We start from the raw sequence: 16,219 nt of genomic DNA on the forward strand, positions 1-16,219 counted from the left end.
CAAATCTGAAAACGGTTGCTATTCTTGGAGTGCCTGGGTGGCACAGTCGGTTAAGTGTCCAACTCTTGTTTTGGCTCCATCCGTGATCTCGAGGTCATGAGCTTGAGCCCCACATTGGGCTCCATGCTTATCACAGAGTCTGCCCCGCCCGGCCTCGCTCAAATAAATAAATCAATCTTGAAAAAAAAAGTGGTTGCCATTCCCGGCATAGTCCCACCCCTACATTCCAGCACTTAAGCACCCAGTGATTTTTCTGTCCCCCCATCTGTTCAATTTTATTTGCATATCTGAAGCATATATTTAAACATGTGGGTACTGTTCTTACTTTTGCTAGAAATTGGAAAAAAATCTCAAGTCTCCATCATCAATGGGAAACATTAAATAAATTACAGTATATCCTACTGTGAAATATTAGGCAGTCAATAAAAAAGAATGAAGCATATGCAAATATAGTGACATGGAAAGTTGTCCATGATATACTGCTGAGTGAAAAGAGCAAATTATAAACCAAATGATGCAGCAAATGAATGTCAAACATCTATATATGTCTAAGTACATAGGAAAATGTCTAGAAGAATATACGCCAAATTCTGGAGAAGAAAGAGGATTGAAAAATGGGGGAAATGAGAAAAGGTAAATTGTTTACTTTTTAATAATAAGCTCATGCTATATTTATAATGCAAAAAAGAATGTTAAACAATGTCTGATAAGCTAAAAATATTTGGTGACGCCGTTACTTAACTAGATCTGTCCCCCACCCGTTATTTATCCATTTTGCTTTTTCAATTTTATTCTCCTTTTCCTCCCTCACACACAGTCTGGGCACCAATTACAATGGGCTTTTTCTTTTCTAAACACTGCTTGGATTTTCTTACGCTTCCACCTCAACTCAGAATACCCTCTTTGCCATTAAATTCTATCTCTCTAAAAAAAACCATACATAATATATTTTGGTACAATTTCATAAAAGAAAAAATGTAAATACCTAGGAAATTTTCTGCATTTTGAATCATCAGGTTTTAATACATTTTAATATTTTGCTTCCTGAATTGTAAAAGGTAAACTGAAGTATCCAAAAATAATAGTGAATAAAATAATAGTGAATTGTAGTCTCCAAAAATAATAAAGAGTTACAATGTTTCTGAACAGATATTATTACTTTGTATAAAAAATGGCTTACTTAAACATTTAGGATATTGTGATGACCTTGAATGATTTTTAGGATATATATATTTTAGGATACATATATATTTTGGATAACTATATTTAGGTAGAATACACACACGAAAGAAAAAGTTGCATGTCACTCTAAAAAGTTTTAAGAATCAAAAACAAGTTTCTTACCATTGTGAGGGTAAATGGATGGTTTTCTAATGCAGACACACTGGGACAATGTAGAATAATATACTAAAAAACAACAAACATAATTTTTAAATGACCAAAAAAGAAGTACAAGTATTCTAACGATGGCAGGAATACTAATTTTTTAAAAATTATATAAAGATAGAGAATTTGAGGTGCCTCGGGGGCTAGTCAGTGAAGCATCTGACTCTTGATTTCAGCTCAGGTCATGATCTCAGGCTTGTGAGACCGAGCCCAGTGTCCAGCTCCGCACTGGGCCTGCTTAAGAGTCTCTCTCTCCCTCCGCCTCTGCCCCTTCCCCCTTTAAAAAAATTAAAATAAATACATACATATATAAAAGTTGCTGAACACTGACTCACCTGGCCAGGTCTTGCTTTAAAGTTTTCTTTGATCATTCGGATTTCCATGACATCTGAGGGATGACTTATGACCGAGATGATGGTAACTGGTTTATTGCTCCTGATACACCTGTAAAGTCTTTCAGCACAATATAGGCACAGGGGTCCAGAAATCCAAAGCCAAGTCTGATGGAAAATTTTTAAAATATACTTTAAGAAATACTTGTGTTGTAGAAATATTTATATTTCTGCTCAATTACTAATTTCATACATTATAATAATGGTATTATAATCTGTATTTTAAATGATAAAATGCAAAGAAAAACCAGTAAAAAATAAGAAGCAAACTGAGGGTTTTGGAGGGGAGGGGGATGGGGAGTTGCACCTGGTGGTGGGTATTATGGAGGGCATGTATTGCATGGATCACTGGGTGTGGTGCATAAACAATGAATTCTGGAACACTAAAAAGAAAAAGAATAAAATGAAAAAAAAAATTTTTTAATGGAATGCCTGGGCTCAGGTCATGATCTCAGGATCCTGGGATCAAGCCCCATATCAGGCTCTCTACTCAGTGGGGAGCCTGGCTCCCCCTCTCTTTCTCTGCCTGCCTCTCTGCCTACTTGTGATCTCTGTCAAATAAATAAATAAAATATTTTTAAAAATGGACATTGGGGAGGGTATGTGCTTTGGTGAGTGCTGTGAAGTGTGTAAACCTGGTGATTCACAGACCTGTACCCCTGGGGATAAAAATATGTTTATAAAAAATAAAAAATTAATTTAAAAAAATCAGATGCTCACTGCAACTTATTCAAAGAAAACTAAATATAAAAATAAAATGTAATGTGACATATCAATAGGTATGTCTACTTTGTTTCAAATTTCTTCCTATGCATACAGAATAAATACATAATGAATGTATATAAAATACATTCTTCATCTAAAAAGAAAAGACAGGGAAGTTAAATGCTCAAATAAATCTGAAGACGGTTTTAGGAAAAAAAATGTGCCAGTCCAATATTTGTTGAAAAAAGAAAAAAGAAAAAGAAAGAAAATCCTGGATATATGTATGATTGTTTTTAAGGTATTAAAATGTTTTCATTTCCAGGAGTAACTGGAATTCTTCAAAATATAAGGTAAGGGGTTTTTTTAGTTTTTTCTTTTTTTTTTAACATCTATTTATTTATTTGCTTTTTACTTGAGTGTAGTTGACCCAATGTTACATTAATTTCAGGTGTACAACTTAGTGATTAACAAGTTTATACATTATCCTATGTTCACTAAAGTATGGTTACCATCTGTCCTATTACATCACTATTACAATATCACTGATTGTTTTTCTTATGCTATGCCTTTTACTCAACCTTGGCTATTTTTAGTGCACATAATACACATGCATAATGTACACATACATAATGCATGTACAATATAAAATATGTATAAGAATTATTTTAAAATATAGGGTATCCTAAGCATGTTGCTTACAACTTACTTTTATATAATAAAAATAATATGCACAGAAGGTATTATATAGAATTTGGAAAGTGTGATGATTTTGCATGCATGCTGGATGGATAGTCCCGATCCCAGGATAACCCACTGTATATGCTCAGAAGTACGGAAGCCTGTCCTGTGTGACCAACCCTTTTCCTAGAACTGCACACCATCTTTCCCCCATCACTGAGGGGCCTCTGACCCAAACTTATTTTAATGGTTACTTTTTAAAACCTTGTTTACATAGCTATTTCAGATCTTTCTCCTTCCACACAGATAGATCAGGCCTCTTCCTGATATTTAGTTGGTTGCTCTGTGGGTAATAGACATCAAATAGACAGACAAGCCCTGTAATGCAGCAGGCTTGCACCTTTGGGACAGGCACTTACCCTTCGAGCATTAAGTTCCACATAAAAAGGAAGTCACAACATCTGTCCTGCCTAACAGATAGCACTGTGTGAAGCCAAGAAATCTGTGAAATTGTGAAGTCTATGAGAAACCTAGAGGATTATTATTAAAAATAAACACAAGACTAACATATTTATTCCAAAGTCATCTACAAATTCAATCTACTTTTGGACTCTTCTTTCTTCCCTTCTGAAAAGAGGCATTTGACAACACTGTCCCATAAGCAAAGAGTGTTAATTTCCACATGGGCAGTTCCCATACACACATGAGAAGATTAGGGCCCTAATGGAACCACTTGCTGGGTATTTGAGTAAAAAGTTTTCCAAGAGCAAGCATTTTAGTCAAAGACCTAGTTTTGGACTCTATTTCTGCCTATATTAGGTTGTAGAGTTTGCTCAAGGTATTTTATGTATTTAAGTCACAATTTCTTCATCAGAAAATTAAGGATGATAGTAATTGCTTCAATGGGCTATTGTGAACATTTAAAGAAATTATGCATGCGATACATTTTACCATATTTTAGCACCTAGCAGATGATACCATGCATTCAATAAATTGATTTTATGATTTATCATTTATTATATACATAATATCATACCATAATATTATGCTATACCATAATAATAATTACAATTAGTATTAGTTCATTCGCTATTGCTTTTATTATTCAACCTACTTTTCTCGTGGATAGGGAAAATATCTTTGTCACTTTTCTTTTGGCAAGCACCAGTGCCACAAAATGCAAAGATTGTATGGCCATTTAAGGAGGAATTTTCTATATTCTGTAATAGGTCTTTTTCCTTGAACTGCCAGCTGTCTTTAATGGAAAAATAGGTGCTATCTCACAGTTGAAACATCCTGAAATGTTCTATAATTCCTTTATAAACCTTCAAAATGTGTTTAGATACAATGCTGATCAATAATTATGAAAATATGGACTTTGAGGAGACCATCAGAGATATAAAATTAATCTGACCTGCGGAAAATTAGCTTGAAATCTGGGTTCTTCCATACAAATTTTCACAGATCTGTTTTTGGTAAGTTCATCTGGTTTTGAAAGTCCTCCAGGGAAAGATTCATGAAAATGTTCCAAGCTGTGGTCTGGTAAGTGAACATTCTGGTACCGGGTTCCATTAGGGTTGATGCAGCCAGGAGGGTGGGTATCTAAATTAGCTTGATACTTCAGCAGCCCTCTGAAAGTAAATTAAGGGGAAAAAAGGAAGATGGAAATGAAATTGAACTCAGAGGACACAGTGTGAGAAAACAGACTCTTTTTTTTTTTTGTTAACTTTCCAAAGTATTTATCTGAAAAGTGCTTTTCATATATCTTAGGAGCAATTGAGAAATCCTACAACTTTTAATGAATTCGTTACTATGGGACTAAACCAAGAATGTTAGCCCTTAAACAAATATTACAAATACATGGTAGGGAAGAACATATCAATCTTTCGAATTATTCTTGAATTTCACAGCCTTTATTTCAATTCTATTAGGCATGCATACAATTATATGCTACTTTTCACTTCAATATATACTATAATAATGAGTACTTTTGCTATATCTTCAAACACAAATGGGAAAGTATAGGGATCATATTTGATTTGACTGAGACTGGATAAAATAGGCATTGCTGATTTACAGAGATATTTTATACAAACATAGTAAGAGGAACTGGAAGCTTGCAATTCCTTTGGTCTGAAAATAATTAATATGCAGCAATTAGACCCCACATATGTTTACTTTTCAATTTCTCCTTAACCAAGACCACATAAAAGACTCTAAGGTAATTAATCAGGCAGGAAAGCCAACAGCCCTAAAATACCATTCTCATTGTTTCATATTCTGTGACCTAAGATCACCATTCAACTTTCTGTGTTTTGTGTTGTTATTAATGAAAAGTTAAGTAAGATCTACCTCATGGGGATAATGCATCAAGTAATAGATTGTGCAGAACATCAAAAAAGATCCCCACTGCCTGGTATGTCTCAGTGATGTGGACAACAAGGAAGAACAGCATTGTCTGGCATATAAACACCAAGCTGCATGTTCCAGAAACCTCAGTTGTATTGGAAAGATCACATTAAGCTCTAAAGAAAGACATGCATATTATGTCTGTTGAAATAAATTTGATAGTAGGGATTCAAAACAGTCATAAACAATAAAACCACACATAAGATATAACTCAGTTTTAACAAATGTGCTCACAGTGATGTGGAATAAAGAAATGATAATGTATATTTACCTATCAATCCAAATATATTCATAATCTCTACTCTACATTTGTATTAAAAATTCTTCAGAATGAAATTATTATAATGGATACCAAATACAATGCCTTAAGAAATATTATATTCTAAAAATGCATATCCTAAAAATTCCAAGAAATTTTGTATTAGTACAAAAGGAATGAGAACTTCTATTTTTTTTTATAACACAGTGAAAAAGTAAGTTATTGCATTTAACTGGTCTTGAAAAATAATGTGAAATTATTGGTTTAGTTAGAAATACACTTCCTCCTTTTCCAAAACTATAACCAAACAGAGCTGTACAGTTTTGTTCCACACATACATTGGTCTTTAATTTCAGGATGTTGTCCATAGAAAGAATGGAGCGGGCGGGGAAGACCTAGTACAGGGAAGGACTCTGTGCTTTGGTCTCTGACCTGGCTGGTCACTGACTGACAGTGTGGTCTTGGGCAGATGAAAACTCCAAACATTCTCACTCATTCCAAGATGGGGCAACTGATCTTTACCACACAAGTATGTTATAAATTTTATGGAAGTGGGCAGTAAGGCATGTAGCACCTTACTGGTATGCCCAATACTTATCCTTTCAACATGGAGTTCAGAATCTGCCAGTGTCCTTCCATGAATATGCATCAGTATCTCTGCCATCTTATATAGCCAAATAAATCTAACCTGAGATTCTGTGCTTGTTTTGTTTTGATGAGCGATGTTTTTTTATTTGTTAATCATGGTCGATCTTTTCTCTCTTATCCTTCTTTCTTTGATAGCAACAATTACAAAATGAGACCCAAAAAAACATTTTCATAGGGTTTTAAGAAGAGGTAACATACACCATTTAGCTTGAGAGGAGCTTACAATAACATACAGCTCTCAAACTAAAAGGGATTTTTTTTTTTTTAAGATTTATTCATTTTAGGGGGAGGGGCAAGGGAAATGGAGAAAATCTTAAGCAGACACCCGGCTGAGCACGTGTGTGTCTCATGCATTTATATAACACCCCCCCCATGTCCATACTCACTGCAAAACCCTATCAGCCTTCTAGCCAGTTTCTGGCACATGGTAGACCTTCAATGCATTTCTAGTGAATTGATTTTAAAAGTAAATAATCACATAATTTGTTTGCATATGGCAAGGGCATAAAAGTTAAAATAAGGAGAACATTCTTGTGCATACCATTGTATTTTTCATAATTAAATGATAAATAATTCAAAAGGAAAAACAGGAAGAGAAAAAGATATTCATGCATGGTAAACAAAGAGTCTTGCCAAGTTAAGATGGTGACGTAGCAGGGGTAGGGGAAGAAGACAGACAACGTGGGAATAGGAATGCTAATTACTCATTCTTTTTAGTTGTATTATCTTCCAAAGGAGAGATTTTGAAATATCTTTGGAATGTCTAGTGCTCTTCTATCATGAGAAAATGAAACAATTTTATGGTATTCCTAAAGACATGGTTGTGAATGCTATTGTTTTGGTACTCATAGGATTTCAAGATGTCCTTTCAACACTCAGCAGAATTCCAAAAAATAGGTTCCTTTCTTTTTTGCCTTTTCTCCTCAAGAGGCATTATAGTTATACTACCATGCTTTTAATGACAAAGTCATAGAAAATAACATAGTACACAGAATAAATCTCACTCGGTTGCAACACAGAAATCATAAAAATATTTTATGGCAAAAATTAAATAGTACAGAATGCCATGTGTGCTGAAAGGACAATCACAAAATCATTCTTACTTGAATTGCATGTTAAAAATATCTAACAAATGCAGTGTCACTTATGTAACCTTTATGTTTATGATTTTAATCCTTTTTTAAAGTAGAGAAAAAAATCCTTGCCCTATGAGAAACCTACTTTTATTCCTAGTATTCTATAACACAAAATGTTTCTTTATAGGAAAAAATAGAACAACCTGTTTCTGACTGTTCTTTTTACTTTGCTTCAATACCAAAAAAGAGCTTAAGAAAACACACCCAAACTCGTTATTTCAAAACCCACTGGAATTCACTGACTTCTGTGGAATCCACTAGAATGCACACTCCTTAAGGTCAAGGATTCATCCTGTGTTTCAGCCATATTGCTAGTGCCCAGAACAGTGTCTATACTCTATAGCAAGTGTTCAATATATATTCACTGAATGACTTCATGGATGGCTAGAAGTATACATGCAACTTCTTGTGTGGATTGCTGTTGAAACACATGATTGAGGAGTCATCTGGCTTTAACAGACACAGAAGGGGGTTAGAACTTGAAATCCAACTCCGAAAAACATGTCTATATTTAGGAAATGGTATTAGTAAAGTAAACCATGTATACACATTCACTTTTGTAAGAAATACCATTAAATCAGTCTGCAATTTACATCATCCTTCTCCACCCTCGAATATTTCTAAATTCACCCTGAAATCTCAGCCGTGCTCTGACCCTGACCCTATTCTAATCTCAGCAGACAAATTACCAAGTGAGTTAAGTTGTCAACCTCCTTGTTAACAGCATGTAGACATGGCATGCTTTCCTAAGCTAAGAATCCAGCAGACATCAGGGAACCTCTAAGCATCTGAGTACGTATCAGATCAAAGCTATCCCTGCCCACTTTGTCTGGTCTAGACAGGTCCTTGCCTCTTCATTCTTTCCTAAGCGCTTGCTACTGATACCTGAGGGAACTCACATTCCACAGCTTGACTGGAGCACATACTGTGTCTAGCTCTTGCTGATGGTGTTGTCTGACATACAAGACTGGACAACACAGACAGCACCAACCTTATGGGTATGTGACCTTTGCAGTTTCATGGAACCATGCTCTTAGAAAGGCCCCGTGATTGGTCCAACACTCTATTGTCACCGTCTTGAAATGCTTAATTTTTTTTTAAAGATTTTGTTTATTTATTTATTTGACAGAGAGAGATCATAAGTAGGCAGAGAGGCAGGCAGAAAGAGGGGGAAACAGACTCCCTGCTGAGCAGAGAGCCCAATGCGGGGCTCAATCCCAGGACCCTGAGATCTTGACCTGAGCTGAAGGCAGAGGCTTAACCCACTGAGCCACCCAGGCGCCCCTAAATGCTTAATAATTTTTTATGAAAGGGCCTCACACTTTCATTTTACAGTGAGCCCTGCAAATTAAGTAGCCAGCCACAGACACTATGCACCTTTCAAAACTAAACCTTGGAGCCTAAGAACACAAGATCAAGACCGGAACATTCCTTAAGTGCGTAAAGTTAAATAGGTCATTTTACAAACTTTCCTCAGCTGAAAAAGTGAGATAGTTCATGTTCCTCTCTACTCCATGGGTATATAAAGTAAAGGACTTTGACCTCTTGGGAAGAAAAAATGTGTAAGCATCCGATATTTTTTTAGTATATTCTTTGCTTTCAGACCTCACTAAAATGGTGCTGGAATAAAAGAATGATTTCACAGTGCAGAAAAACACTGTACTAAAGATAGTTCTTAAACTTTGCCCTTGTTCTTCTCCTTCCTCCTCCAGGACCACTTGTTATTATGAATAAGATCCAGGAAGAAAAGTGAGATTAAAATTATGTGAGAAAGTATTTGGTCTGAAACTCATTATTCCTATCCTCAAAGTAGGAAAGAAGTAAACTTACAATTTAGATTAAAAACTTGTGAACAAAAGTAGCTTCCAACACAAGTGAATTTATATACATGAAAATGCTCTTTATATCCTACATCTATCTACCCAGGTATATGGAATCCTTAAGGGAGAAAAACCCACATGACCTCAATACCTACCTCCACCTGCTTCCAAGATAAAATATCAGCAAAAGTACATAAATAAGAGCTTAGTGCAGAATTGATATACAGAAAAATCATTTTTTTTGCACAAAAATGAAAATCAATCTTATGAATGGGAAATTAGAAGTGGAGAGAAAAACACATCATAAAGACCATAGTTGCATAGAATATTGTGTCATTAACGTATGTGAAATACGTAAATATTATGTGACAGAGATTTTAATTCCAGATAAGAAAGACTTAGACCTTTAGGAATTGTATTCACTCTATATATTCGGGTAAACAATTCAAAAGCCAAAAAGTGAAAGAAAACAATGAGATGAAATTATTTTCTTCTGCAATCCAAAGAATTTTTAGCCACAGAATTACATAAAAATCCCCAACAAAATATGTGCCAATCTTCAAGATGACCTAAATAATCAAGTCTTAAAGACTAATTCCTCTGGCACAAGAATTGATACCCTAGTTACCATAAGAACTTATTACCCAGAGAACACTGAACGTAAGCGACAATCCCCAAATGGGAATCCAATTACACTGAAACAAATACACAGATTATTTCTTATTGTTATCTGCAATATTTAGATAATTGGGGAAACCTGGAAGGACCTAGAAGGACAACAAATTCCTAGCCAAAAGCCAATTACTACAGCTCCACTTAATCCAGCACACAGTCAATGGTGACTTGTGACAGGGATTCCATTGATAAAGATGGGTAAGAAACATTCTTGCCCTCAAAAACAGTATAATTAACCTAGAATATATCACTGCTGTATTGTCTTTTCTCTTTCGTATTGGAACTCAAAGATCCATAATGGGGTAGGCAGAAGAGAGCACTAGACTAGATTCTACCATTCAACCACAGCTCCAGCTGCAGCCCCACTTCTCCCTTTTATTTAAGATTTTACATAATGTATCTTATTCTGTACTCGTGGATATACAGTATTTATGAGAATTACTCTCTTCCCTCAGTATACTTTCAAGGAGTACATATACATAAGTTCTTTCTTTTTTTCTGTACAATTCCTATTCTCCTTAATCTATGTTGTGAGCAATGACAGGCAATGAGGCCTGATAACAGATTTTGAAATATGTGGACCCCCTGTCTGCTGAACGAAGAGCCATATACACAGTGTAGCAAGAATACTGGTAAGAGTATCTCTTCCACTGCATTTTTATCAGCTCTAGTCTAGAACCTAGCTTTTTTCATTGTTATTTTCAAGTCACCTGGAAGAATTTTGGATGTTAATGTACCACATAGATATAATTTTATTTTTAAGGTTATTATAAAGTTGTATTTATTATGTACCATAACAAGGTTGAACGTTGTTTATTAAACAACACAAAATTTTTTTCATTTTCTTCTTACCGTCTTCTCAGAGGACTAAATTTCCTCAAAACCTTGAAATCTATGTAACTTATAAAAAAAAATGAATTCCTTACTCAAAACCCACAAAATACACACGTAGCACTAACCAACTTTTATAGATAAATTGGACAGTTACTCCAGAGTTTCACATGACATGAATATATTTCTTTCATAAGCAAAGTGCCTTCCAAGCCATGAATAAATAACTCATTAATTCAAGAAAAGATTAGAAATTAAATGCATAGGTTCTGGGGACAGACTGTGGGTCAATCCTTAACCCTAGCAGGCCCTAACTAGGTTGTTTTAAATAACGACTTAAAACCATTTATATTCAATCATTTAATTTAACCTTCTGTGCCTCATTTTCCCATTTGTAAAATGAGGTATATACGAATAGCACTTACCTCATAGTGCTAGGAGATTTAAAAAAAAAAAAAAAACAAACAAACTCTGTGTGCATGTGGGGGGGCATTTATGTATATATGAATGTGTGCCTAAATTAGTGCTAAGAACATACCTGTCTTAAAGAACATACCTGTCTAAAACTAACAGGTATGTTCTTAGCACTAATCATTATATAAACCTTGGAAATTATTATGATGAAATTATTATGAGTATCACCATTACCCTCTAAAATGAATAAAATGTGATTGACAGGTTCAGAGCTATATTTATTAGGTAAGTTCTCCTTACAGAACCATCATGTGAGAAGAAAACTGTCCCAGTGTTTCTTATGTTCCCACAATCTATTGTTTTGAACTCTGGATAAAACTGAAGAGGAGATATAAAATGTATAATTTAATATTACAGCTCTCTAGTAAAACTCTAGCTTTAAAAAGCTTCATTCAGTTCAGATATTTTTTGGGCCACATACAGCCTTGTGAATCTAATGAAAGCTAAAAGTGTGTGTGTGTGTGTGTGTGTGTGTAATATATTAAATATAAATATATAAGCATATATATATTTACACACACACGGGGCTTGTATTCAGGAACTCGTGTCTCCCAGCAATAATTCAATGATTCTTAGAGATTATGAATCCAAGTAGAGAACTCCCACTCTACTGGAAGAGAAGTAGGATTTTAAGGTAGAAGTAAAAGGCATCAAACTTACAATAATAATGCACACCTATCAGAAATTAAGCACCTAGAAACTACTCAGAACACGTTACCTGGAAAAGTGATGAGTAGTATTCAAAAGATTGAGCCACAACCAAGAACATGCAAATCCTCACCTTCTACCTAACATGGTAGATGACATTCATTTATGATCTGTAAAGTGGGACAAAGCTACACAAATTTACTGTGTCTATTATTTGAAGGTTCTAGTCTCCCAAATACCTATGTAGAGCCCTTATTTGAGGTAAGGTGATCTTTTGTGGCTCATTCGCCCAGAACTTTCCCCTAATGCCTAGGAATAGACGGAATCACCGTATGTCCTGGTTTACCCACAAGTCACTGCTCAGTTATTAATAGCGTTCCAATTCATTCTCAGAAATGTCTGGTATGGACAATACATTATATGGCCAATTCAAATCTAGAGACAAGAAAAGGAACGTGGAAAAGAAGATGTAGGAAAATAAATCATTCTTCCCCGGTGCTAGAATAGAGTTGGCTTAACATAACACCTCTGGGCCTTCCTTTCCCTGGGCTTCACCAAGTTCCCTTTGACTTTTTAGGAGCAAACGTCTCACTAGGGGGAAGATCACACGGGCCTGTGTGGGTGAAACAAGCCCTCAGTGCAAGTGGCTTCTGAAAGAGAAGATATTTGGGAATCAGCGACTTTCAACACTTATCTAAACTGCATAAATACCTCTACCCTCCAACAGAATGTTCTTAATTTCCTCCTCCGAAGGGCCTAGTGGAGAGAGGATAAGCCAGTACAGTAAGCCGAACTTCATAAATATTTGTCTAACCCTGGTTAACTTCTTGAGCCTAAACTCCTATGAAGCCGACAGTGCCTCTGGTTCATTAATGTCCTTGTGGACAAAGTCTGCCCACCCTGCCTGCCCTGGCTGAAAGAATAAATGATTTTAGAAACATGCACATAGAAACCCATTCCTTTTAAATCCCCATAGAAGAAAGGATTCAAAGAGAATATAAATCATGCTCTTCAGTGAACTCTTGCCAGGAAGTAGACCCAAAAGGCAAAGAGCTCTGTTTAAAAGAACAATGTGCCATGTATTAAATAAGTAATATATATTAATCTATATAATAAAATAAGGTCTGAGAGGTCCAGCAGAACTAGTACAACAATATTATTTACACAATTAATTGCCATACATGCATCAGAGGAGGACTTTCCCCCTCCCTTTTTCAGAATCACGACATTTTGATTCCTCTCTCATGTAAATAAAAAAGTAAAATACAGTCACCGTGCATCTAACACCCCGAGCTAGAGCCAGTGGGTGTTGACTCTGAGAGGCCAAGGTGCCAAATCTCATTTGCAATGTGTTCCCTCCACAAGCCTATCAAAGGAGTAGGGTTAGTCTCTCAGCTGAGGCTCTGTGACATTCATAATTGCTTTTCCCTCCAATATCCCTTTTATCAGTAAGTGAGAATGGCAGTATATATATCCTCCTGATGAGTTTCTCAAATGAAAATAAAGAAATGTCCAGTTACATTCGTGTCTGAAAAGAGGAAATAGTTTTGGCTTTTTTTTTTCCCCAAATGTCTTCTGAATTGAAATATCTTTAATACAGCATGCAAATAGCAACCTCCTAGAAAGGTGTATTAAAAATTAAAAAGAAAAAAAAAATCCTCTCAGGAGGAAGCTTGTCTTGCAAGTTCCAGAGTAAACCTTTATTGTTAAAATCAATTGAATTTTTGAGACCTAACAATGTTATAAAAAGTGTTGCCCTCTCAAGGAATATTCTTTTGATCTGCTAAGCAGTTTTCATTATCTTTTCATCAAATTACTTTGTAGATAGGAAAACCTGGGCTCTTCAAAAGTGCTATATCTTTATAAAAACAAAAACAAAAATTCTTCCAACAGTTAAATGTAGGGTTTCTTCCTAATATAGCTATTAGGTATTTGCAAAAGTATAATTCTTTTTCCTGCTAATCCTTGAATATGCCTCTATGATGCTTACATTGTTATATTCACTTATTTAGTGAGTGTTCACTGAGACAACCTGATGATGTAAGTGACTTTAATAATTCCATCTAGTAGTTAGGAAAAAAAAATAGGTCAAATTATCTGACAAGGTCATACAGCTATTAATGATGAACCTCTTAATTGCCATGCTTTTTTGACCTCTTAGAAAGGAAAATTAGCACATTTTAAAGATACATTTGACCAATGAAAAGAAACATCTGAGTTGAGCGTATGTGAAATGTTTTTTTAGGGTTTCATGCAATAGATTTGCTTATAAATAATTTTAAAAATCTAAGATACAGGTAACAAGTATGAAAACTAGGTTAAGATAAGGGACGGGTAATTATAGAACAAGACTACCAGGCCCTAAATAATGGCTGCAATATTTGGAGCAAAAAAGATAAACTTTCCATGTTACCAATGTCATATCAAATACACCTAGAGCACTGCATGTAGTGTGGTTTCCACTTTTTAAAGGGATCCAAGGGAAGCATACCAAACAGCAGCCAGCCTAAGTTAGTGGTGAGGAGTGTGGGCCCAAGAATCTGATCCCTGGGTTCAAACCCAAACTCTTTTACTAACTACTCATGACTTTTAACAAGTTACTTCGCCTGCCACTACCCCTGCTCTGTCACCTGGACAATGAGAATAATGATCACCATCATCATCATCACAGCAACCACAACAGCAACAGCAGCAGATTTTATCAGGGTTGTTGGGAGGATTGAATGAGATCAAACATTGGTAAGGTACAAGGTAAGCACTCAATGAATATTCACTGTTAACATATATATTTTTTTAAAGTTTGGAATAATGAGGAGATTTGAGATGATCATCAAGCATGGAACAGATGAGCAGAATTTGAAGGAGATTTAGTCACAGCCACTGAAGGCCCGGATTTAAATTAAAGTAAAATAAATTCTTTCTCTAAAGGGAAAGAACTTTGGGAAAATTAGAGTTTCCTAAAGACAGAATTGGCTTTTCAGAATTAGATATTTACTTAGTTTGTATGGGAGACTCAAGGCATCTTACTCAAGATATCCTTTAAGCTTCCTTCAAAATTTGAGACTCTATGAAAACAAAACTGACCTTCAAAAATCACTACTCCTCTATTGCAAAAGTCTGCTTAGGCAGAGAAGCTAGCCAACAATCTCTAATCATTTCATCCTTGAAGCCTAAAATTTTCTTAAATTCCCAGTCTACATTGCCTCTTTAATTCTGAACTACCAGAATTCTTGAAAAGAAAATGTTTATACATGGAAAATATGCAGCCTAAAATTCTCTCTAGCTCTTTCAACTCGTGTTTTAATTCTAAACTAATTGCCAAGGCTGGGAGACTAAAGATCATATATTATATTGTTCCACTATACCTCATTACTGTACTTAGCACACTGATGGAAAGAGTAAATGCCCAGAAAATACTGATTTCCTGTCCCTACATAAAGCACACCCTTTAATAGAAATCTCAATATAAATCCAAGAAACTTATTTTGAGTAACAGCACTTTATTTCCTTATATGACCAAAAGCTAGAGAATGAAATTATCAAGGTATTTCATAAAGCAAAGATAATCTATGTTCTCAACATTGGGACAAATGATAATAATTTCAATAGATTTACTTAGATCCGTTAGCAATAAAAAAATTTTTTGAGAAATATTCGATTTTGAAAAAGCTGTAAGTTTTTACCACCAGTAAACTTTCCCATACCAGGAGTATAATCTATGTGGCTTTATTCAAAATTTAACTTCACAGGTTTATAAAACTTTAGTTATAAGATGGAAAAGTTCTGAGCATCTAAAGTTATAAGATGGAAAAATTCTAATGATAGCTATAGTTAATAATACCATACTATATACTTAAGATTTCCTAAGAGAGTAGATCTGAAGCATCCTCATGGGCAGGAGAGGTAACTGTAAAGTGTCGGATATGTTAATTCATTTGGTTGGAATAACCATTTCACAACATATATGTATTTAATCACAGTGTATACTTAAAATATATTACTTTGCAATATATAATATGTATAATTTTATCAAGTATACTTCAATAAAAACTTAATTTCATAAAAATGTATACTACAGAATTCTTATAGAATTGTATAGTTGTTACATGACACTGATTTCAGTATTAGAAGAGGTTTTCTTACTAATAGTTTATAACA

The 16,219-nt window shown here is 34.9% G+C and overlaps 1 protein-coding gene across 4 annotated transcripts in view; it reads right to left on the reverse strand.

The window, feature by feature from the left end:
- The window catches only part of NOX4 (NADPH oxidase 4), a 169,353-nt gene that overhangs the window by 100,696 nt on the left and 52,438 nt on the right, over positions 1-16,219 (reverse strand). For all 4 annotated transcript variants that reach the window (XM_004763564.3, XM_045071523.1, XM_045071521.1 and 1 more), the window contains 3 exons: positions 4,576-4,792; positions 1,722-1,886; positions 1,345-1,407 (listed from right to left, as the gene is read on the reverse strand). In XM_004763564.3, the coding sequence (XP_004763621.1) occupies positions 1,345-1,407; positions 1,722-1,886; positions 4,576-4,792 (445 nt within the window). The remainder of the gene's footprint in view (positions 1-1,344; positions 1,408-1,721; positions 1,887-4,575; positions 4,793-16,219) is intronic.

This window comes from Mustela putorius, unplaced genomic scaffold (genome assembly GCF_011764305.1).
Source record: "Mustela putorius furo isolate JIRA1106 unplaced genomic scaffold, ASM1176430v1.1 tig00003987_pilon_pilon_pilon, whole genome shotgun sequence".
NCBI classification, from domain to species: domain Eukaryota; kingdom Metazoa; phylum Chordata; class Mammalia; order Carnivora; family Mustelidae; genus Mustela; species Mustela putorius.